The sequence below is a fragment of the Vigna unguiculata genome, chromosome 8 (assembly GCF_004118075.2).
Source record: "Vigna unguiculata cultivar IT97K-499-35 chromosome 8, ASM411807v1, whole genome shotgun sequence".
NCBI lineage: Eukaryota > Viridiplantae > Streptophyta > Magnoliopsida > Fabales > Fabaceae > Vigna > Vigna unguiculata.
Genome location: NC_040286.1, coordinates 8,732,042 through 8,758,582, shown reverse-complemented (window position 1 = coordinate 8,758,582; position 26,541 = coordinate 8,732,042). Strand labels below are relative to the sequence as shown.

At 33.6% G+C, this 26,541-nt stretch overlaps 3 protein-coding genes and 1 long non-coding RNA gene across 4 annotated transcripts; 2 read left to right on the top strand and 2 right to left on the bottom strand.

The window, feature by feature from the left end:
* Positions 1-5,963: 5,963 nt before the first annotated feature.
* LOC114193740 (replication protein A 32 kDa subunit A) lies at positions 5,964-9,891 on the top strand. The gene is made up of 10 exons (XM_028083656.1): positions 5,964-6,203; positions 6,420-6,530; positions 7,107-7,204; positions 7,355-7,396; positions 7,472-7,549; positions 8,815-8,890; positions 9,081-9,176; positions 9,256-9,335; positions 9,484-9,552; positions 9,630-9,891. Exons 1-10 carry the CDS (start codon positions 6,099-6,101, stop codon positions 9,703-9,705), a joined length of 831 nt encoding a protein of 276 aa, XP_027939457.1. The 5' UTR covers positions 5,964-6,098; the 3' UTR covers positions 9,706-9,891.
* Positions 9,892-12,426: 2,535 nt separating this feature from the next.
* Positions 12,427-19,440, top strand: LOC114194805. Its single transcript, XM_028085216.1, has 3 exons — positions 12,427-12,516; positions 12,602-12,785; positions 19,211-19,440. The coding sequence occupies exons 1-3, from the start codon at positions 12,427-12,429 to the stop codon at positions 19,438-19,440; spliced, it is 504 nt and encodes a 167-aa protein (XP_027941017.1).
* Positions 19,441-21,097: 1,657 nt separating this feature from the next.
* LOC114195547 lies at positions 21,098-22,752 on the bottom strand. The gene is made up of 3 exons (XR_003606509.1): positions 22,639-22,752; positions 21,669-21,787; positions 21,098-21,570 (listed from the first exon to the last, which is right to left on the bottom strand). It is a non-coding gene; the product is annotated as an uncharacterized LOC114195547 (long non-coding RNA).
* Positions 22,753-25,528: 2,776 nt separating this feature from the next.
* LOC114193932 (flowering-promoting factor 1-like protein 2) lies at positions 25,529-26,335 on the bottom strand. The gene has a single exon (XM_028083933.1). The coding sequence runs from the start codon at positions 26,176-26,178 to the stop codon at positions 25,831-25,833; it is 348 nt and encodes a 115-aa protein (XP_027939734.1). The 5' UTR covers positions 26,179-26,335; the 3' UTR covers positions 25,529-25,830.
* Positions 26,336-26,541: the final 206 nt, after the last annotated feature.

Sequence of the window (26,541 nt, the reverse complement as noted above, 5' to 3'; positions counted from 1 at the left end):
TTTGGAATCTCCAACACACCCACTCATGCTAAGGCACATACATTTGAGATTACACATTTATAGGTAGTTTGATAGTGTTTCAACAAAGGGTGACACGATAGGCCCAACAAACAACAAATGTATTGATGGATGGTGGCATAAGAGGTCTAATAAACAACAAATCTTGCTAGGATAAACTTTATATGAGTTTGATAACATCTTAGGATGTGAACTCTAAGCATAATTCAACCCTATAAAAGGAACTTGTAAGATGAGATTTGCACCCACTTGTATATTGTAAACTCATCATATATCTAATCAATGTGAAATCTACAATAATCAATGAAATTTAAAAAATATTGACGAAAACAAAATTTGAAATATCAACAACAAAATGAAAACAATAAATCCATATAAATAAATTAAAAAAGAAAACAAAAACATAAACAGAAACAACATACCTAAAAAAACACAAAGTATAGACAAAAAAAAATGTGTAATATGTGGAAACAACAAAAGATGTGTTTTGGAGTTTTAACTTTCTCTTAATTTCTTTTTTGAATCTTTCACACAAGTTATTCATAAGGTCTTTTAATTTAGTACAAAACCTATACTAAAATAAATTGAAAGACAATGGTTTTTACAAAGTTAAATCTAAGTATACATTTCTTTTTCAATGTTTATAGTCAATTATGTTTTCCTGTAATTTATTAAATTGTTCACAAGAGGTTTTAAAGCAATACAATCGAGTATCGATTTTGTCAATAAAATAAACCAAATAACATATTGAGTACTTTTAACGTTATTTGAAATTATATCTGATTATGATCTTTCATCACTGATTAAATAAACTCACATCATTAAATGAATAATGAATCCAATCAATTAATCATGTTCCTTACATGATTAAAATGAAAGATTTGTAATTATTTTTCAAAATTCAATTAAAACAAACAATTATATGCTTCAAACAATCCATAAAAGTGTCATTTCTTATTTTAAATAAGTGTTTTCAAAACTTTATAAATAGATATTCAATCTTAATCTTTCAAAAAACTTTTGCAATCATCTTGACATAATTATATTGAGATTAACAAAGTTGTTTCATGCTTTCAAAAGTATTTTGAAGCTTCAAATAATCAAAGGTTGTGCTGAGTTCTAAAATCTTTGTGATTGTTTTTGTTGTGTCTTGACAACTCTTCAATTTGTTGTTACTGATTTGTTTCAATGTTGTCTTGTGATGGTTGTATCAAGAGTTAATAAAGCATATATCCTCTTTTTTTAGTTGATGGAGGTTGATATCTTCTTGAAGTTGATATCCTTTTTGGTGTTTCAATGGTTGATTGTTGTATTGAGTTTGTAATTGTTGTTTACTTCCTACAAATTTCATTTGATAATATAACCATCTTTTTTAGGGGGTGAGAAACTAAGAATTTAATACTGTGAGATCCAGGAAATTCATAAAAATTAATAATTAAAAGAATATAAGAGATGAAGGGTTGAGACTACCTTAGGAGAATTCTTTAATAAATCCTAGACAAGAAACAATGTGAACAAAGTGGTTTAGAGCACTTAATTAGGTTGAAGGGACTTGGGTTAAAGTCCTGAGCATGTCATTAGTAGATGTATTTAATTTTGTTGTATTTTGCTCTTAAATTGTGAATGTGAAAGCATGATTTAAGTTCATACGAATGGGTAAATTGACATGAAACATGTGATAGCTTGTTAGTGTGCATATGTTTGATGGGTAGAAAGGATGTGGGTTCGAACCTTGGGTTAAGGGAAATGGACTCTATCTATATTTTTATTTTTGCCAGGTGAGGGAAAAATCTGAAAAACTATAGGAATTCCCTAAGAAAGCAGAGAGGTGTCAGTTTAGGTGCACTAAACAAGAATAATGGTTATAAAACTTAAAAATATAAATTTAATTCATTTTTCTTTTCTTTTATTTAATTGGGCTGAATTGGTGAGAGGGAAGGGAGTGTGTGAGGAAACAAATAGTCAGGGAGGGTGATAGCCAAGAAAAACAGAGAAAGGACTGGGAATTTGATGGGTCAGAGAGAAAGAGTGAGGGTTGAAGGAGAGTGGAAGAAGATACATTTAGAGGAGACTTTGGACAACAAGCACCAACCATTTTAATTGCAATTGGAGCGAGGATCAGAGGTAAGGGGAGCTTACTAGATCTTTTTCTTTTATCTGAGTATGTATTGTTTAGTGATGATGATAATATTTGAATATGAATGAATATACAACTAAGAATTTGTATGTAATTTAAGCCTCGAATGATTGTTGTTCTGCTTGTTTATCCCAAGGGTGGTGTTGTGTTTGAATTTTATTTTACTGTTAAAGTGTGGGATTTTTGTGTGTTGTGATGCGAAAGTGAAGCAAAGTATTTAGGGTCTTGTAAATCATTTTTTTCCTTGAGGCTAGATGCAGTTTTCATAGATTGGTGGCATCTGCGGAGGTGTTGGTTAAAGAGAAATTGGGAGGTCATGAATTAAAAGGGTCGTGGGGTAAAATTAGGAAATTAGAAAATTATTTGGGAGAATTGTATGCTCTGGAAGATAATTAAAAGGATTCGGGAGGTGAAATGAAAATTAGATTTCACAAACCAAGGATGTATTACAAGAATTAAAATAAGATGTAAGTACTGTGCAATATTACCATTACTGTATACTTGTTCTATTTAGGAACATAGAATTTAGGTTTATGGTTGAATTGGTTATAGTAATATTGTAATTTCTTTATTTGAATTTATAAAATTCTAGAGATAATTGGATGTGGTTCCAATAATTTAAAAGGTATGAGTTATTTTAGGAAGAAATGATTATATTATATTATAATAATAAATGTTCATTTAGGTGAAAATAAAAGTGAAAAATGATTTGATTTGTTATTTGGAAGAGTGATGAATCTGGTATTTAATTATATTGTTAACCGAAATGATTGTTGTTAGATATTTATATAACCAATATAATGGTATAAGCACGTGGTAATCAGGATTTTAATTATTGTAATTGGTTATGACTTTAGTATTATAATATAATATATAAGAAGCTGTGATGTTCATTTGATTTTTGTTTTTGGTATTTGATTTGTAGTATTAATAATTCTATGCATATAAATAAAGTTACGGCCACTGCAAAGTGATTTATTCGAATTGGGGAAAATTGTAGCAAGGCTTCAAAGTTTACGTGCTTAGTGGCGACAATTGTGTTTATTATTTTTAGGTATATAATGGCAATAGGATGCTTGCAGGTTCGTGTTAAGTCTTGAACAGTCTATAAGTTAAATTATGGAATGTGCGAAAATAATTTTTTTATATATAAAGTAAAGTCAGTACAATGTGGTTGCTAAGGAAAAATATTTGGTACTGTTTTGGAGGTATGTTGAATTGTAAAAATACACACTTGGTATTCTAATGTGTAGAAATAATTGCTTAATGTGTTAGGATCAATTTTGAAGTTCCTAAACCAGTAGAATTTATTTTTACTGGTGTGGCGTCTCGCGGCGGGTATGCTTCCGCCAGGTGATAAGTCACAAATAGAGGGGCCATTAGCGCAAGGCGCCTAGTGGTATAGGATTACCGCCATGAGGCTTGGAGCACAATTTTGCTTAGCGGCGCTTAGGCAACGTCAGGCGATAGTGCAGGGACAAGGATCCATTGCAGATGGATTTGCATGGATGGGTTTGATAGCTTGGTCAGGGATATGCTGGATTAGTTACGAGCGGGGAGGTTCGTAACGGAGATTGAAGATGCGTGATTGATGCGGGCGGGTAGGTCCGTATCTGTTGTACTCTTGTGTGGGGATACGAGCGGGGAGGTTCGTATGTTTCGTGCTCACACTTGAGGCTACTATGAGCGGGGAGGTTCATAGTAGGTGTTCACGCATGTTGGACTACGAGCGGGCAGGTTCGTAGAGTTGGACTACGGGCGGGGAGGTCCGTAGAGTTGGACCACGAGCGGGTAGGTTCGTGGGAGCATGATAATCCCTAAGGACCAAGGTTGGGGTTGGATCTTTCTCATAGTGGTTATGAGATTGGAAGTATATTATGATAACAAGAGTACCAAACTAAAATTAACTAAGTTAGATTGGGTAAGGGACAATTTATTTTATCTTATGATTATATTGTGTTCTTTTCAGCTCACCCTTTCTTGTTTGTGTGTTTGTGTTTGGCGATGATCACGTGACTTGTTACGTGGGAGCAGATGTGAATTCAGGTGAGAATGCCGAAGCATAGAGATGGAGCATGGGGCTTATGATGGGAGATTTTCCATATTTTTATTTCATGAATTTCTGTAATAGACTTTGTGATGTCATCTTTATTATGAACCTGTGATGAGGATGAAGTACTATGAATGAATTATCGCGTTAAAAGTTTTTAATTTTCCGCGCTTGGGAACTTATCATAATGTCTGAATTTCTTAAAGACTATTTTTGAAAATAAGTTTTATCTAGTAATATCCATGTGGGATGTTACAAATACATGACTAAATTGTCTTGAACCAATATAAATATATATATTTCAATATTTTCTATTGTTTTATCTCTCTATTTGTTTTGCTTTCCTAATTTTAGTATCAATTTGATTCTCAATTTAATTACGCTTTGGCTTTCTAACTAAATTTGTTTTAAAAGCTTAACTTTTTTTTTAATTTTGTTTAAAACTAATTTGCTCCCTCTTGATTTAACTAAGCCATTCATTGTTTTCACAATAAAAACAACAAAAATTATAAAAAAACAGAAAACACTTGCAATTAGACACGATACTATGCTTTGCATACAACACCACCATTTTGACTTTCAATAATGTATTTGACTTACAATTACTAAGTTTCCTGCAAACTTTGTGATGTAAATCGAAGACATATATTGATTATTGACTGAATTCATTTCGTACCATGTTTTGTCAAACAAATTAATTTTGGTGGGTTTTTGTAATGAAAATGAATCGAAAAGATGAAAAAAGATTGAAAATGCTAAAATAAGAAGGTAAAAGACCAATTCAGAAATTCAACTTTCACGCAATTTCTCTTATCATAATTTTCATAAAAAATTAGATATAAGTTTGAACATTTAATCTATTGAATTAATCAAATTAAAATACTACATAATCTATTTTTACCTAATTATCAAATCAATATCCAACTCATTTTTAAAAACAAACATAAAAACTAGATTACAATAAAAAAATACAAAATTGAAACTAGAAAGAAGAAGAACAAACTCAAGGCATCTTGATTTCATAATTTGATTTTCAATAATTAGTTATCCATGTATAAATAAAGAATAAAAAAAATAGACCATTCTAAATTTAAGAGAAAAGGAAAGAAAAAAAAAACTTCTAAATTTATAAATTAAATAAATGATTTATATCTATCCGTTTAAGTATATTTAGATTGTATATGATTTTTAATCTAGTGCAAACATAGGTATAAAGAAGGGGTCTAATGGGGTCTTCAATTACAAAACTTCAACTTAATACCATAGAAATCAAACCCACATAAATTATTTTATACAAATACAATTTTTTCTCAACTTCCAAAATTTGTAAAAAATAACATAAGAGTTCAAATCATACAATGTTCATTTTCAACCCTTAAAAATCTAAAATTCAATGTAACTAAAATTAGAAAAAAAAAAAACATCTAAAAAAATAATTAGGACCAAAGTAAGTTGGCCTAATATACAAATTAAAAACAACTATATTCAATTCAATTTATTACAACTCAAATAAAATTTATTTATATTAATTTTTCTAAATAATATTTTTAAAGAAAAAGATTGATGTGAATTTGGTTAAATATCCTCTTCGTAATAAACAAGTCACTTTGAAAAATGAGTTATTTAAGATAACTATTAATCAAAATAATTTTTATTTTTTAAAAGAATTTAGTTAACCCTTTAATTAATTTTATTTCTTAGAAAACAAATAGGGAGGGTTCGGAAGCTGAAAGTTGAAACCCTATACGGCGGGAAAAGAAAAATGGAAACGTCCTTGGCGGGAATCAACGTAAAAAAGGACGCGCAATTCTGGTTAATTCATTCAAAGCATAACATAACCCACAACACATATCATCAACTGTTTCACTTCCCTCTCTTTCTAGGGTTCCGAAGATGTTTTCCAGCTCCCAATTCGATGCCACCACCGCCTTCTCCGGCGGCGGATTCATGTCCTCTCAGCCATCTAATTTCAACGATTCCTCTCCCGCACCGTCAAAAGTATGCAATCGATCTCTTCTTTCTAATTTTCCATTTCTCTGCAAAAAAGAAACCACCAAACAAAGCATGAACGCACTTAGGATAATTTATTTTGTGAGAAATGAGTCGAGCGTGTTAGTTTTAACCTAATTACAGTAGTTAGAACTAATTTTGTTTTTCGTTTTGAAAGCGAAACGCTGGGCTCTACTAACTGTCTGTGTGTTTCGCTTGTTGAAGAGTCGCGAAACTCAGGGTTTGGTGCCGGTGACGGTTAAGCAGATCAGTGAAGCCTCTCAAACCGGTGACGAAAAGTCGAATTTCGTGATCAACGGTGTAGATCTGAACAATGTATGCCTCGCGTTTTTATTAGTCAGTTTTGAATATTTTTTCTTTCAGTTTATCAAGAATTGGTATGCCGTGCTTTTTTGTTTATTACATAGTGAAGAAAACATATAATAGTACTGTCATGGTACCCTGGCTCGGAATTTGGAAAACTATGTCATGTTTTTGTTTGAGTTTAATTTGTTGGTATTGTCTGCGCAACACTTATTAAATCGTTGGATGCATGTGTAATAAAGTTTTACACTTAGAATGACTATAATTAACTGTTATAAACGGTTCGTTTATAATTTTCAGTTTCTAATTGGTTAAAGACTTGAAAGTGGAGACATCTTTACACTGACCATGCATGAAAATTAAACTCTTACTTTACATGTTTTAATGTTTGCTTAAGATTGGAAAATATGTGCACTGACTGCGTTATTGTCATGTAATGATAAATTATCATGTATTGTCTGTTTACGAATTTTATAATAACTATAAGAGTACGATCTATGAAGATTTCTGGTTGCCTTGTAATGCACAATGTTTTATATCGACAATGTCTTCTTATTGGCTTCTTTTCTTTACATTATTTTGGTTCAGGTAACACTAGTCGGGATGGTGTTTGAGAAAGTTGAGAGAAACACCGATGTCAATTTTGTTTTGGACGATGGAACTGGACGAATAAAATGCCGAAGATGGTATTTTGTGCATTATAAATGTTATTTCAGATTAAATTAGTTTTCAAATAATGTGTTGTGTTGCTTTGCTTTCATATTTTAGAAAAATTTCCCCAATAAATGTTTGTAAAAAGTGGTTTGAGTGTTTTTTTTTTTGTGTTCTTTCATCAGGGTTAATGAGACTTTTGACACAAAGGAAATGGAGGAAGTAATGTAAGTTCATGAATATGTAATATATGAGTATGTGATTGTTGTATTTCTAACCTTGGTTTTCCTTTTCAATGATAGGAATGGTATGTACGTCCGTGTTTTTGGGCATTTGAAAAGCTTCCAAGGCGTTAGGCAACTTGTTGCTTTCTCTGTCAGGCATGTGCGCTACACCCATTTTTGTGTTATATAGTAACAATTGTGCAGTGGCTGTGTATTTACTAATTTGATGTGATATTTCGGTATGAATACGATTTTCTTGAGTCTTCAATGAGAACAGGTTCAAGTCACTTAGGGAGAAAAGTTAATCCTTGTCTATGTCCTCGGTCATTAATTTAGGGATCTAATTATAACTTTGAGGCTCTATCACTTGCTCCCAGCATGAGGTGCTTCTATCAAGGTACCCCACTGATATGTTTAGATACACACTTTGACCAACTGAAGACTTCCACAATTAAAATTGAAATCGGGTAAGAGAGTAGAGACAAGCAAAGATTTAGAGTAATAGTGGGTGAACCTACTCTAAAATTGACTCAACAACTTACATCCTCCCTTTATTTCTAGTAGAACAGTTGCAGAGATGTTCTTCCTGGGCTTAGAACCATTGCATATAATAGAACATCACTGATTATTGATTTTCTTAAAGATTCAAAGCATCTTTGATGCGTTGGATGTATTGATACCTTGCTAATAGTGGGTTTTCTTGCTGAGCTTGGGAGCTGTTGCTGATATGCATTAGGGTGTTTAATGGATTGCATTTTCTCTGGTGTGTGTGGCTGTTTTAAGAGGTTTCACATAAGCCACTTGGGATGTATCGGAGGTTCTTATTAGATGGTAGTTTCTTCTGCTGTATTCAACATTTAAATATGTACCGTCGTATATTCAGTTATAATTTTATTTTGTCAAAGCAAACCAGAAAAGAAATGGTTGTGCCTGCAAGTTGGTGATTACTGAGCGTCTATTGGTTATGTTTCTGTATCTCTCGTCATTGTCAAACTTATCTAGATACTTACAAATTTTTGGAAGTTTTTTTCCATATTATTAAATTATAAATGTGTGAGCGATGTCAGACTTGTTAGCCTCACGGAATTTGTGTTTTTCATTTTCAATATTGATGTTTGCATTATTTATAATCTTAGTTTTTATTGTCGGTGATGGGTGCCCAGTGACCTTTCTGGAGGCAACATTTGATTTTCAAAATTTTTCCCTAGAATAGTGAATCTTTTGATTGAAGATTCAGAGTTTATTGAATTGGTGAATTTACACGTGAATTACAAAGCGATAGTTATATCTGGTTGTAGAAAAGTGATTTTTTCAAATTATACTATGTTCAGTTTTCCATGATGAGCAAGTGCCTATATTTGGCAAACTGCGTAGCTGAGTTTTATCGTATGGTTATTTCATATTTGTGGTGTTTTTCACAGGCCCGTGACAAATTTTGATGAGATCCCTTTTCACTTTATTGATTGCATACATAACCATCTTCGCTCCAAAACGAAGGTGCACACAATTTTCATATTTTACCTGAATTCTTTTAGATTATAGTATGGTGATTCACTGCAGTGGATAGTGCATAAATATCCCGCGAATTCAGCAAATTGAGAATTGTCCGTTAACATTCCCAGCTATGTGCCTTGCTCAAATGGACTTACCTGATTACTTAACATGTATATTTTTGTTTGGATCGTAGTTTGAAGGAATCACTTCTACAAATCCTTCATCGGTCTCATTGAACACTCCTGTCAAAAATGCCCCAAATGGATCTCAGGCGCCATCATCAACTCCAGTATGAGATTCTATATCACACATGTGCTATTTGCTACAGTTGTTTAATTGGATTGATGATGCTATTTTTCTCATTTCAGGCATATGCACAGTATAGCGTGGATGGACTTAAGGATTGCGATAAATTGATTATTGACTACCTGCAGCAGCATTCAGATATGTGAGTTATAAATTGAAAATTTTATTTTACTTGATTTCCATTAATTTAATATTTAATATTTTCAACAAATGTAACAATTGGATTCTCATCGCACAAAATTCACTTGACTTGTGATTCCGAATGATTTTAAAACTGGATTAAATTGCAGGTCAGATGAACGGGGAATACATGTCAATGAATTATCCCGGGAGCTCAAGCTTCCAATGGACAGGATCATGTCAGTTCTGTTATATGTACCTTTCTCTTTAGGCAAAGCATTTGCATGTGATGTAACTCAACTGTTTATGTTGTCAGGTTGTCGCTGAAGACTCTTGGAGACGATGGTTTAGTATACTCCACCATTGATGATTACCATTACAAACAAGCTTGATATTTTATGTAACGAGGAATATAGGTGAGGATCGAGCTGGATACTGCTACTAGGACGTGAACGGTGATATATTTTGATTACAAGTTTCGAGTTGTAGATATGTTTTTGAATGAATTGATCTATTTGTATGCTCAACAAAAAGAATCAGTTACACTTGTTAAATGATTTTAGGCTGATTTGAAAAAAGTTGTATTTTCGCATTTTTTTTTTAAATTTCTTGGATACCTGTTTTTGTTTCCAAATCTATATTTTCTGGAATTTAGGTAATGTTTTTAATATCATTGATGCTCCAGTTGCCTGTAAAAGCAAAGAATAATAATAACTATTATTATTGCTATTAAACTATCATTTTAGGCCTAATGTTACAATACGGAAAATTTCTAATAAATTTAGGTACAATGTTACAAGCATTCCAGGTCCAAAATAAAGATGAAATTAAACATTCAAGTGAGGCATCTGAAATTCAATTCCACAAGGCGGAGTCAAAACCTGTTGAATTTGAAACATTCTAACATGACCGTGAACAGGGCTTCGTAAACAAAATCTTTGGGCTTGTGGTTGAGATTGGGCAGGGGTGGAAGTGGAAGTAAGAGGGAAATAAAGACTTATTTCACATGATGTCTTCCATGCTTCTGTTCACATATATATGCTCGACCTTCGTCCCCACCCGCAAGTTACTTTCGTCTGTCACTAGTGAGAGTGCTCATACTAGAGCCAACATTGATGCTCGTTTGATTGTGCTGTTGTCAGTTTCTTCTTTTAGCCAATTTGGAAGCTACTCTATATCCACAATTTTCAATCTAAAAATATTTTTCTAAAAAAAGCTTTTAAGTAACATTTGGAATGTACTAGATTATAGATCAGTGAATATATTTTCCATGGTATAATCGACACTAAATTTATAAACCGTGAGATACATCTTAGATTACTTCGTTTGGAAAACTTTCTCCGATAATAATTCAAAATATAAATAAACTTTTGTATTGTACATTATGGATATATAAAAATGTATTTTAGAGTATATATTACGAGTTTCACAATCCATAAAATGTGAATTCTACCGAGATGTGAATTCTAAATTGCATAATTCAACATTATTCTACCGAGATGTTTTATTTATTTATTTATTTATGCAATCAAAGCTTAATTTATTATAAGTAGGAATTTTATAATTTAAAATACAAATATTTAGCTTGTAAGTTATAAAATTTATATATACATTTAATAAGGTTATTTTCTAGTTCAAATTGTTTGATGGACTTTCGTATGACACATTCCGCAAATCTAGTATCTCCTCTGTAACGTGCAATCCAAATCAGTTGTTGATTAGTTGTTGAGATCATTTTAATTGTTATCCAGAGTTTTATCAAGTGGAGAATTATACAATTTTTTTTGGATTTCGTTAATTGAATACCATAGCATTATCTGTCTTGCCTTTTATTTCTTATTGTTACTTTGTTGCTTCCATTGAGCTTCATGATTGAGAATACTCAAATGAAAGAAATGCAAGTAAAAGATTACGCAACATACAGAGGAACTACAAGCTATGGTGGAATTGTTGGAAATTCGAACCACCGAACAACGTACTAATTCTAAGTAGATGAACGCTCAAATAGAGAAGATGCATACTGATAATCAATCTCGAATAGATCAATTACATAGAACACTAGAGTTATTCATACAAACACAATCTTAGCTTCATGGTGATTCGTCTACAAGCTGCATGAGTCCCTTTATAAAAAAAAAATTCAGTTCACACTCCAGGCAACACATTCCACTTGCCAGTGTATTTGTTGCCTATTTCGGAGGTTGACCTCATTTTGGGTGCTAGTTGGCTCAAAACAATTGATCCACATCTAGCTGACTATGAAACATTGAAACTACAATTCCTCCATTGTGATAAGATGACCATTTTGGGGTAAAATTGATAAATTGCTTAGGCAGGCTCATTTGTACCACATTAGAAGATTGGTACACAAAATTTCTATTGTAGAAGTCTACAGTATGAGACAACTTCCACCTCCTAATGCAAATTCTACATTATTGGAGCTGCCACATGACATGTAACCCAACTTAGCTTTATTGCTTCACTCTTATAGTGTGGTATTTTCTACTCTGAAAGCCTTGCCACCAAAGCATGTAAATGATCACTCTATTACTTTGTTACAAGTTTCTCCTCCGGTTAAACCTTATCGTTACCTACATAGTCAAAAGGAAGAAATTGAGAAATTGGTGAAGGGTATGCTTGAAAAAGGCATCATCCAACCTAGTAAGAACCCTTTTTCTTCGCCAATTATACTGGTTAAAAAGAAAGACGATTCTTGGAGAGTATGCACTGACTATTGAATACTCAATGCTATTACTATTAAGGATAGTTATCCTATTCCAATGGTGGATGAATTAATTGATGAACTTTATAGTGTTGTTTTCTTTTCTAAATTGGATTTACGTTTAGGATATCATCAAATTTTGCTAAATCCTGAAGATAGGCATAAGATTGCCTTTCGAACACATCATGGCCACTATGGTGGCTTGTTATGCCTTTTGGATTCACAAATGTGCCTACCACATTCTAGAGTTTGATGAATGAAATTTTTTGTGGCCTTCTTCGAAAACTTGTGTTGGTCTTCTTTGATGATATTCTTATATACAACCCTTATTGGAAAGCTCATTTATATCATCTAAAGGTGGTCTTAAAAATATTACAACATCATCAATTATATGTGGGATTCTCTAAGTGCTCTTTTGGAGTGCAAGAAGTTGAGTACCTTGGACATACAATATCGGGCTCCGAGTTGGCAATGGATCAAGGTAAATTACTTGTTGTTCAAGTATGGCCACAACCCAAAAATTTGAAACAATTGTATGGGTTTTTGGGACTTACTGGATATTATAGACGTTTGTAAAAGGGTATGCTCAAATAGTTGCTCCATTGACAGAGTTATTGAAGAAATATGCATTCCTTTGGATAGACAGTGCCACTACTACTTTTGTTGTGCTTAAGCACGCCATAACATCTTCACCGATTTTAGCAATACCCAACTTTAAGGAACCATTTGTGCTTGAAACCGATGCTTCAGGTTCTGGTGTGGGAGCTGTTTTGAGCCAAGACAATCATCTCGTTGCTTACTTTTCAAAAAAATTGTCTCTAAGAAGGCAAAATCAATCAACATATATGTGAGAATTTTATGCGGTTACAGAGGCTTGTGCTAAATTTCGCCATTATTTATTGGGCCACAAATTCATCATTAAAACTGATCAAAGAAGCTTGAAGGAGTTGTTGGAGTAGAACTTACAAACACCTGAACAACAACAATAGTTACCCAAATTTCTGGGATTTGATTTCACAATTCAAAACAAGCCTGGAAAAGAAAATACTCTAGCATATGCTTTATCTAGAAATCTCATGTTGGCTTGGTATGAACTTGTTAATACTTGGTTACAACAAGTGGTTGCCTTGATTCATGAAGATCCGAGATTACTTGAATTGTATAACCAATGTTGAGATAATACTTTGCAGGATAAAGCTTATACAATTAAGAATGGGTTGTTATTATGGAAGGATAGAATTGTTGTACCTCAAAAGGCTGAACTAATTCAGCAACTGTTGCAGGAGTTCCATGGCTAAAAAAATGGTGGTCATGCAGGAGTAGCCAAAACATATGTCCGAATCTGTTCTCAATTCTATTGGCCAAAGATGCATGATGATATCATAAAATTTGTGAAGGAGTGTGTAGTTTGTCAACAAGCAAAGGTTTCTCAACTCTTTCCAGCTGGGTTATTACAACCTTTAATTATTCCCTAACATGTGTGGGAAGACATTTCTATGGATTTCATCATCAAATTGCCTCCTTCTCATGGATATTGTACTATCATGGTAGTTGTTGATCGATTGTATAAATTTGGACATTTCATTCCTTTAAAATAAGCTCTTACGAGCAAGATTGTTGTTGATGCTTTCCTTAATAACATATTGAAACGATATGGGATGTGATAGCCTCTTCCTCAAGCTAGGTTGAGCCAAAGCTTAAAATGGTGACTATGATGGATGGTGGATTCGCGAAAGCTTAGTGTTGAGAGAAAATAGATCTCGATTTTGGTGATTTAATGGTGGGATGAATGTGGTTTGTGGAGCTCTAAGAGAGGTTAGGTCAACTCTAGAGAAATGTGTGCTAGAGTGACATCTTGGAATGCTCTAGCAAGTGACCAAGAGAAGAAGTATAACTCAAAAATAATTTTGGCAGCATAACATTATCATTCTCAAAGTGAGAAATACATGTGGGAGACACCTCTATTTATAGAGTAAGGTGTCTCTAAAATGGTCCAAACCCTAAAATGCTAAAATGCACTAAAACCTTAAAAATGCTATCTTGGTAAAGGAGAGCTTGACATGTGACAATCCTCAATCTCACAAAATGAACCACTTATGAGTTGCCATGTATAAAACTACTTTATGAAAAGCCTTTCCAATAGGACAATGACACATGACCACTACCTATGTAAGAGAACTCTCCAAGAAAGGCTTTGCCACGTGGCATGTGTGGGACGTCTTCCACCTTAAGCTAGGGTTAACTTAATTAAACATTAAAGGATTACTTAAGCTAGGCGCATATGATGCTCCATACTTAAGCAAAATTATTTTTAAAACCCTACACTACTTGGCTCTTAATACAAGACTTTCAAAGGAAAACCTACACTACATGACCTTTAATATAAGGTCTAAAAATTCCTAATCTACTAAAGATACTTCATTGTGGCCTAAAAGAAAAGAGCTTTGCTTCACCTTGTAAAGATGACTCCATCTTTTCATGAAAGTGTTTGGCCATGCTAGGGAGTATGTCATCAAGATGCCAAAGTCGATTGTGTCGGATCGAGATCCAATTTTCATTAGTTCCTTTTAGCAACAATTGTTTAAAGCACATAGTACCACATTAGCAATGACTTCAACCTATCACCCTCACAATGATGGACAAACTGAGGTACTGAACAAGACATTAGAGATGTACCACTACTGCTATATTTTTGATAATGCGAAAACATGGCATTCAATGATTCCTTGGACTCAATTTTGGTACAACTCCAGTTTTCAACACAGTCTTAAAATGTCTCCATTCAAGGCTTTATATGGTCACAATCCTCCATTAGTGGCACATTATGGTAATCATTCAGGAACCCCTATAAATGTTCAAGAATCACTGAAGACAAAGGATGCGTTGCTGCACCAACTTAAAGCAAATCTACAGCGAGCTCAGAACTATATGAAACAAGTTAACAAACATAGAAGAGAACTTCAATATGAAGTGGGAGATTTAGTTCTGGTTAAGCTTTAGTAGTATAGGCAACATTCATTGGGTTTGAGAAAAAGTCAAAAGTTAGGCATGAAATACTTTGGACCCTTTGAAGTGTTAGCACAAATTGGTTCTGTCACTTATAAGCTTCAATTGTCGAATTCCGCAAGAATCCATCTAGTTTAGTCCAACACTCGAACCTTATGTACCATTGCCTTTAAAAATCATGGAAGTGAGCCCTATAGTTCAACCATTGAAAGTCCTTGCTCACCGCATGATCATTCAAAATTTTAGGGAGATTTCTCAAGTACTCATTTAATGGGAAACTACCAATGAAAATGAAGCTATGTGGGAAGATTTGCAGATCATCAAACAATCTTATCCTCACTTCAACCTTAAGGACAAGGCTGTGGTCAATAAGGGGAGTAATGTAACGTGCAACCCAAATTAGGACCCAAATCAAAGCCTTCCACCCAACAAAACATAGATCAAAATAAAAGTGATGTGGCAAAATATTCAGAGGGTAGGGTGACACAAAGAGGCACTAGGGTAAGGCGTGGGAATGTTTTATTGGAGGGGTACACTAAATGAAACGACATGTGTGTTGGTGAGCTCTTGACCTAATATTCTTCTTCTCTTTGTTTCTTCATGGACCTTTGCTGAACTTTTCTTCCTTTGACAAGTTGCTAGTATTGATTGCTTCCTAGAAGTTTATCACTGTATCATCTCCATGTTTCTTTAATTATTTGTTGAGACCATTCTGATTGTTATCCAGAGTTTTATCAAGTGGAGAATTATACAATTGCTTTTGGATTTCGTTAATTGAATCCCATAGCACTATATGTCTTGCCTTTTATTTCTTACCATTACATCCTCCATCGTTTGAAAAAAATACGAAGGTCTTACCTCAAAGAGTTAGCTTAATTAAACCTCTACAAAACCTTGACCTCAAATAATATTGTTTGCCAAATACAATTCCTAATGCCAAAACTTACAAGATTCTGGACGAGAGCAACACATTTTAGTCTCTTCTACTAATTTGTATAAGTAAAAGTTCATTAAAAATAGTATAAATAATTGAACATCACATGATTAAAAGGCTAACTTTTTTTATATTTAAGGTTTATAGAACTAAGTTTTTTGAGATACAACTTAAGCCTTGGAGTCACTTCATAAGTTCCCTACCTCTAAGGACTAAGAAAAGTAGATACCGAGAAGACAAGATATTGAGAAGATCATAAATTGAGAAGACTAGATACCAAGTGGGCCTAAGGACTCACATATAGAGAAAATCTTAGAGAAGAGAGAAAAGAGTCGATCTCCTGGACAAAAGATAATGCCAAAAAGGAAAGGAACTTACTTTTAAGAGGGGTTACTAAGATTATATCAAAAAGATTTGCGAGGTGAGGAACATCAAATTCTACTAGGAAGAAACACTTGAGGGCAGTTCGATTTGTTAATGTCATGGTTGGAAGGACCAAGCGAAGTATGTCAATCATCACCTTCACAAATGAAGACTTCTAAGCCATTGACCCTAATCAGGACATTCCCATGGTAATTATCATTGAATCGACCAATTTTGCACCACAAAAAACGTTGGAGGACCAAGGTAGTTTGGTGGACATATTATAGTGGAAAACATTTTGGCGATCAGGTTTGTCAAGGGAGCAATTATGACCTATGACAAAAAAATTGTTGGATTCTCAGGGGGAGCAAGTAGAAATAAAAGGCTACGGTGACTTGTATACCATGTTTGATGAGGGAAGTAGAAGATATAAAATCATCAAAGTGTGATTTGTGATTGTTGATGCTAACACCTCATACAACATCTTGCTAGGACAACCTTCACTTAACAAGCTTGGGGTGATAATGTTAGCTTCATATTTAACCATGAAGTTCTTATCATAGTTTGGTGAAATCGTTACCATTCATGTTGACTAGAGGACGACACAAGAATGTTATATTGATAGATTGAAGATAAAACCTACACTAGCTAAACTGAATCAACATTGGCATAATGAAGAATGAATCGTTGCTATGATTGACTTAAAATCATGCATGAACAACATAAGGACAAAACCTAAGGAAAACAATGCATTCTGACAACTAGGAGAAAGAGAGCATGACACACTATTAGGAGGCAATTTGAAAATGGATGTCATGGGAATCATAATCAAAGTGTTAACAAAAAATTGAAACCTCTTCGCTTGGATAGCCATTAACATGTCCAAAAGACATCTTGTGAGTAATATCTCATAAGCTTTCAATATGTAAAGAGACAAGGCCAGCCTCTTAAAAGAAATCAAGACTTGCAAAAAAGAGAAGACCACCCACAAAACATGAGGCAATGATGCATAAATACGATACAAGTATCACATATGACACTATCTAATAGACAATTCATCTCATCCTTGAAAATATAGGACATAGTACACACACACACACACACACACACACACACACACACACACACACACACACACACACACACACACACACACACACACACACACACACACACACACACACACACACACACACACACACACACACACACACACACACACACACACACACACACACACACACACACACACACACACACACACACACACACACACACACACACACACACACACACACACACACACACACACACACACACACACACACACACACACACACACACACACACACACACACACACACACACACACACACACACACACACACACACACACACACACACACACACACACACACACACACACACACACACACACACACACACACACACACACACACACACACACACACACACACACACACACACACACACACACACACACACACACACACACACACACACACACACACACACACACACACACACACACACACACACACACACACACACACACACACACACACACACACACACACACACACACACACACACACACACACACACACACACACACACACACACACACACACACACACACACACACACACACACACACACACACACACACACACACACACACACACACACACACACACACACACACACACACACACACACACACACACACACACACACACACACACACACACACACACACACACACACACACACACACACACACACACACACACACACACACACACACACACATCCACACACACACACACACACACACACACACACACACACACACACACATATATATATCAAAAAATAAACAAATATTATTATAACCTTTTAAAAATCATATTAAAATTGAAGTTTTTATTAAATATTATCTAAGTGTATATATAAATAATGAACGATAATGTTTCTATCTATATTTGTTGTCAAAGTGTCAATTTTAGAATTTTATGGCAATCAAATGTAAAATCTTGAAAATGATATAACAAAAATATTATATATATATATATATATATATATATATATATATATATCAAAAAATAAACAAATATTATTATAACCTTTTAAAAATCATATTAAAATTGAAGTTTTTATTAAATATTATCTAAGTGTATATATAAATAATGAACGATAATGTTTCTATCTATATTTGTTGTCAAAGTGTCAATTTTAGAATTTTGTGGCAATCAAATGTAAAATCTTGAAAATGATATAACAAAAATATATTTTATGTTTATTTAATGTTTGGAGTAATATAAAAAAAATAAAAATAATTATAGTTAAACACTAAAAAGAAAAAAAAATACTACAAGAAAAAATTGTCTGTTGTATGTGTAAGGCCCACTTTTATTTAGTGTCCTAATGTTTAAGGGCTGCCACACTGTTAGGCCTAAAGGCTGACCCATAGAGTGTCAAGGCTCCTAAAGCAGCCAAGGTCCCTCATTTGTAGCTCACTCTAAAAAAAATCAGTGCCCTAACTCTCCTTTTTCTCTCCACATAACCTCTGGTAGGGTTTGGGGTTCATCCAAGTTCAAGTGAGTTCAACCTCCTTCTTCCATTCACGTTTTCAGTTCTTAAATCTGCTTCGGGAACTCTCGTACTCATCTACTTAAGTGTCAGAGTCATTTGGCTAGCCCTTTCCAGGTAAGGGAAGCTAAGGCTTACTCGTGTGTTTCGATTTTATGTTTGTTTTGTTGTTATTTTACGATTTTTGGTTGGTATGATGCTGTGAATGCATGAAATGCCTTGGTATGTTGGTTTGGATTCGTATGTGTGGTTGTTGCAGAAACAAGCTACGTCCATACTCGAGCTCTCGCTCAGGCGGAGAACTCTCGTTTGAGCAAGGTGACATCTCGCTCAGGTGAGAGGAGCTCGCCTAAGCGAGAATGCGTGGGAACCTTGGCATGTCGTTGCAGTTTTAGCCCAGACAAGGGGTGGCCTCGCTCAGGTGAGGAGGGCTCGCCTAAGAGAGAACTAGCGAGTCTGGCAGGGCTCTTTGTTGACAGTCTCGCCTAAGCGAGGACATGTAGCTTGAGCGAAAGACCTCTTTCGCTTGAGCGAGGGTCCCTAGCTTGAGCGAGACTGGCGCAATAATTACTCTATGATTGTTCTTTTCATGCTTTTGGTTGTTAGTTGTGAGCTTGGTTTGAATTTCCTTATTTGACGCATGAAGTGTATGAATATGCATGAGTGAAATGGTTTATGAGTTGTGAATGATAAGTTTAATATGATATTGGCGTGTGATCTGTATTGGATGGTTGGTTATCAAAGTGGCATGATTTTGGCATGATAAATGATTCTATATTGATTGATGGAAACATGATGTTGGGTCGGTTAGGACGTAATTCCATGATAGTTTCGTGTTGGTGCCTCATTTGGTTAGGGCGTAATTCCATGGATCTTTAGGTGAGATCTCATGGTGGTGCCTCAGTTGGTCGGGATGTAATTCCATGACCCCTGTTAGTGGGAGTTCATGGTAGTGCCCCATTTATATAATTTAGTAAGGATTCAAGGTAAGGATTGCATCCTAACACTTTAAAGAGTCAGTTAGTCTCACATAGAGCGTACTGACTCGAGTGGTGAGAGTAGTAAGAGGCTTGGAACCCATTAAGGGCTAACCTTGTGTGTGGGGAAATGAGACACTGGAACAATTAGCTCGGTAGAGCAGTAAAAGCCACCACAAGTGCAAACATTCGCTGAATCCGACTAATTATATGTATCTGGATGAGTCGTGTGACACGTTGCCCGGATACGGACACGAGTACGGATACGACACGGACACAGATACGAAGATACGACTAAATTGAAAAAACATAGGATACGGGACACGACGTGTATATACATGTTAAGTTTGAAGCTGTCAACTAATACATTGCCAACTAACACAAAAATGAATCAAATCTATCTATCTAATATCCAATATGCCAAAAGTAGTGAAAGAATAAGATTTGTTCCTTATTTCAATCATCAAAATCATGTCAAAGATAAAAAAATAATTTTCAAATTGGACATAGTGTGTCCTACAAGTATCGTACGAGTGTCGGTGTCCGATACGTGTCGGACACGGGACACGCCATTTATGAGGCATGTCAGAGTCTCTTGAACTGTGAAATTGTATATAATTGTATGATAAATCCTTTTTCGCTCTAGCTTACCCTTTTGCTTGTTTGATTGTTATCTGTGTGGATTTCTCTTTTTGCGATGATCATCAATTTATTGATGTGAGCAGATACGAGAACTCCCCGTAGTCATCAGGGTGATGAAAGTTCCGCTGCTTAGTCATCTGGATTTGGGCTCTACTCGTTATGTCTTCTCATAGGGCTGTGACCCATGTATTGCATTATTTAGCATTGTATTTTGAATAATTTAGACTTTTTACCCTGTTTTGTATTAGCATCGTGGTGTACCTTGATTATTGTCCTCTAAGTACTTTGGATATCTGTAGAAGTGATGTTATACTCCATTGATCTTGTTTCTTATATTATTTTGTGTGACATTTCCATTAATTAACGTTATTAATTAAATAGGGTGTTACAATATGTTAATTGAATGTTATATCTTATGCTAGTTTAGGAAAATCGGATAGTATGGGATCTTAGGGTGTATTCTCTTATACAACATGCATAATAAAGTCTTACAAATTCAGAAAACATGATTATTAATTGCACACCAATAAGCAATAGTGTTAGCTTCACAACCCTCTTTTTGAAACAATTCTTCTTATCATTTCTAATTGCTTACTACACTTAAATGTATTTTAAACCTATTATAAAACGTATCTTTGTCAGATACGTCATTGCATGGATATGTAGGATGATCCACGTATTGGTGCATTACAAACAAGAGGTCACAAAGTTGCTACAAACAAACTTCAGTTTCTGAAATGCTTACTCAGGATATGGTTAGATCCAAATTTATGCCATGAAGTGATGTCTTTCGATTTGAAGAATGCAGAAGTTACGTATCAGAACGTATTGGACTAGATATTCTGAGAGCAGAAAGCCAAAATCATAGAGTTGAATGTTGATAATGTGATCCTCAAATTTGAGACAATAAAGCAAGGTACAACTCGCAGAAATGCATGCTCGGATTTGAAGAAAGAAAATTCTTGGGATTCATGTTGATAAACCAGGCCATTGAGGCCAACTGAGACAAGTGCCAAATTTTGTTACAATAAGAAACCCCAAAAAAACCACAAAATAAAATGTGAACCTGTATCAATAGAAAAGGAGAACATCGTTTACCTTGATTCCCAAGGCAAGTACAAAATTTGACATTGTGACATGTTCAAGTTAGATACAATGGCAAATAGTTTTAACACTGTTTGAGGCTGAGGTGATACCTTCATCAAGATTCATTACTCCTGATACAAAATTAAGACACAAGTAAAGATGCAGAAACACTGCTCCCTGGTATGCACAACCTTCACTAAAAGACAAGATTGTAAAGAATAATCTTTACTGTCACAAATGGTTAACCAGTGGCATTTTCAGATTGCTCCATCGGAAATGAATGGAGGGGTAAATGGTGAACCAAGTTTGATTAAAAAAAATAAATAAATAAAAGGAATGACCAAAACACAAAAATATAAAGGAAAAAAACCAGGATTGATCATTAAACTGAGATGGGTAAGTTCAAAATTCTACATTTCACACTAAAAACAACCTCCCAAAATAATTTGCAATATTAAATAAATAGTCTCCTTTGACAAATCACAATATTGCAGGTACCAAATCACTGAAGATTCCTCTGCCTTTTACAAACTAAATGGTTCAACTCAATCATTTCTACAAACACCTTAGGGGCACTATAATTCTTATGTCTGTGCTTCTTTTGAAGTCACTGGTCGCAGACAAAAAATTCAAGCTATCATCCTTGCTTCTATTTCTTAGTTTCCATACACACCAAAAGCCAAGACAACTCAAACACAACAATTAAAACAGAGGCACCAACCCAGAGTTAACAGAAATGCCAACAAGTGTACACATTAAAAGTAAATGGATTTTTCTTCTGAAATATCATGATTTAATAATTAAAATTTGTTATAACTTATGAAATTAGGAAGGTCCAAATTATATTATACCAACAACAACACCAATTATATGTATAATGTAGCATTTCTCCATTCAGGATTGCAAATCAAAATAACAAAAAGAGAGAAAAAAGAAAAAGAAAAAGAAAAGAAAGTAAACTATGCAACAACATATAACTCACCAAACATACATTATAGGAAAATAGCTTCTGTATTTCTCTGGCGACTCACACTTTCATGCCACCTTCTATTTACTGGTAAGAAAGAGAGAATAGAGAGAGGAAAGTGGTGAAGAGAGAAAGACAACAACAATTAAATTCTTATGGTTTTATAGAAAGAAAAAAAAAATGAAATAAATTAGAAAAGGTGACAAAAGAAATTTAATGTGATGAAAAAGAAAGTATCGAATATGTTAATTTAAATATAGGTTAATTTATAGTTCATATTAACATATTAACATAAATGGTGAAATAGTAAATGTTATATTATTGAGTTTTTTAAAAACTATCTAGGAAAGTTGAATTAAATTTAAACTTTACTTTTTAAAATAAAATCAAAATTTATTTTAATAAAATTTGTTACATTTATTATAGTAATTATTTTTAGTCTTTCTTTAATGTTTAAGAATGATAAAATATTGAAGATGGAATTTGAATTATTAAAATTAAAAAATTTGGATTAACATAAATAAATATAAAAGTTATGGAAGGAGTTAAGTGAAGAGAAATTTTGTATGTTTTTATATGGCTTGATACATGAAGTTGTGGATAAGATAAAAAGAAATATAAGTTTTTGAAGATATTGTGGATAATTTATTATTGGGTGAGATAGAATAGAATGAAGGATGATTGTGATGAAGGCACGTGGCAGTCATGGCTGTGATAGTGACAGTGACTCCTTTTCACCATCAGCCTCACGTGAAGCCCATCTATCCTTTAACATAATTTCGTATATTCATTTTCAGTCCAATCAAAATTATTTTTTAAATTTAATGCTCCCAAATTTACTTAACTAGTGTGCATTCACAATAATTAAAATCTTGTCACATAATTGCAAGGAATATCTAAAATTTTTAAGGTTTACTATTTTTCCAGACTTGTTATTGTATTTTATTTTAGTTCATGATACAAATTTTGGTCATTCAAAGTTTTGAATTGTTTACTTTTATGTTTTTTTTTAAGATTTTATTAGTGATATTGACAATCCTAATACCAAATTATCAATAAAGAGTTTGGCGGAATGACTAATGTAATTTTTAGTAATTTTTATGTTTTATTCCCCATTTACTAGTTTGACATTATATATAATGATAGATAAAAAAAATACAATTTATAAAAAAATAAAATTACACATAAATTTCTTGTGAAATTTCTTAACATGACCAACCACGAATTATCATCCGTTAATGCTGGACAATAGAAACAAAAAGAAAAGTGATAAAGAAGAAGAAAAAAAAAATATAAACCATTTTTACTTATGTCATTTAAATTCATGCACCCTTCACAGGAAATTGATCAAATAGAAACGGATTTAGAGACAAAATTCAATTATTTATGCACTCATTTAGAAACTATTTTAGAAATTAAGGTTAATAACTCTTTGAATTATGTTATATTCTCACATTGAATATGTTTCAAACTTAGTCATTAAATGGGTCTTCAAAATCAGTAACAAAGATTATAATTACTTCAAATTTATATTCTAAAGTCTGTAATTATTTAAGTGATTAATTCTTGAAACAAAGAGAACACTTTAAAAGAATTTTGATTGTAGTGAACGCATACAATGAAATTAAATGACAGATACGAATGACTTCAGTAATCTAATTTTCTAATTAATCACTGGTTAAAGGGAAAAACTAATGTATAATAGACATTTTTAATATTTTATTTCTTGTATTATATTTTAAAAATTCAGTGGATTAATAACTCAAGAGATGGAACAGCAGAAAAAGTATAACAACTGTTTGCATATTCATTGGCTGAGATTCTCTTTGACTCAGTCAACCTTCTCTTTCATTCACGCACACATGTAAATTTGTAATTCCATTTCGATGTTAATTATGTCCTTTTTTCTGTTTTTTTCTTCTCCCATTCTCGTTTAGTTGGTTATATATATTTGAAATATATATTTTAGGTAAAAAAACTAAAATAAAAAAGATGAAGATGTTGGTTTCTTCTTTACACAAAGCTATGTGTTCGTCTATTAATTGTAGAAACATATAGTAAGATTTTTGGTAAAGAGCATTTGATTTTATTGCTTGTCCATTAAGATCTTGTGTGGTTTTTCTCTAAAACTTTTTTTTGTGTGTGTGCAATATACATATATAGTAGTAATCCTATACATATTCGAAGTGACAAATTTGTATGTATACCTTTTTGGAACTTCAAAATAGTACGACAAATTAATAAATAAAATAAAAGGGGTACTATGTATACTAGAAAAGAGACATGTAGTTTATACGTCACTGTTTTTTTTTTTTATAATTTGATAAAAATGATTAATTATTCAAAATTGAAACCCCAAATTAAGTCCTAAAGTCCCCACCCACACCCATATGTATAAAAATATATAAAAAAAAAAAGAAATTAAATGTAGGTGGTGAGAAAACATAGACACGTGATCAATCAATTTCCCTCACCTTTTGAGATGTGGTGATCCATGGAAATTGGGAACAAGCAGACAACATGTGCTTATCAAAATCCCAGGTCCTCCTTCTGTTTTCCTTAACCAAACAAACCTTTGTGTTGAATTGGCCTTTCCACATTTTGCGAACACGTGCAATTCTACCCAAATGTTGTTGACACATGACAGTGAAAAAAAACCAAACATGGGGTTTTTTTTTTTTTTTTTTTCTTTCTCTCTCTCTTTCTTTTGTTTCTCTCCCCCACCATTAATACTTAAATTAGCATAGCAGAATCCACTCAAAGCCTCACATGTATAAAAAAAATGGAGGGTATATGAATTAATGTTTAGAATATTAAAATCCCCACTTTCCAAGTACGTGTAGAGACCACAAAGAGAGAGAAAGATTGAGAAAGGGAAGTATATATATATATATATATATAATTCTTCATGAAAATGCATAAATGTTATTATAAATCAATACTCATATGTTACATAAGCACCCCCAATAAACTCATATATTCTTCTACTCATATGCACCCCACACCATCGATTATGAACAAAAGAAAAAAAAGAGGAAAAACCCAACAAGAGTTCACAAACTCTCTCTCTCTATATATATATATATAAGAAGCCATATATGAAGATGAGGAAGTAGAGGAATAGAAAGTGATATATTATAAACAAAAATAGAGAAGAAGAAGAAGAAGAAGAAGAAAAAGTGTGCGACGTGAAGAAACAATGAAGACTCACTTATCACGAACATGGAAGACATTGGGGTTCTTGATGACTATATCATACATGTTGATGGAGTTGAACTTGGAGAAGTCTTTTGGGAGGGAAATTAGGTCAATTGAGGAGTGTTTGTGGAATTGGTAGAGGTCAGGGTCTCCATCATAGTACCTCTCCCAACCCAATCCAGTTAAAATTTGTTCAAGAAAAGCATAGGAAGAAACAACTTCACCACTTGGCAAGTGCACCAAAACCTTTCTCTTTGAGCTACTTCCCTTCCCTTGTCTCCCATCTGACCCTTCAGCTTGAGGGTTTTCCACCAACCGATACACACCATTGTTCTTGAACATCCACACCCCAGACATTTTTTTTTCCCTTAACTTTAGCTTTTCTGGTATCTGAAGAAGGGTTCTTCACTTTTGAGCAAAAGGGTATGTGAGAAAGAAAGAAAAAATGGATTTTTAGGTTTAGAGAAGGAGTTTTGGGTTTTTGGTTGTTGTTGTTGAGGAATGAATGCAAAGGTTGGGGTGGCAGGGTATATATATATATATATATATACACACATGTGTGAAAAGATGATGATGAGGGTAAATAAAACAAGAGGAAAATACTCTTGGAAGTGGAAGAGTTAAATGTATGGGCATGTTCAACTTTGGCATAGAATCTAGATATGTGGGGCCTCAATGTTTTCAATAATAAAATATGATTGCATGTGGGTGACCCTAGGG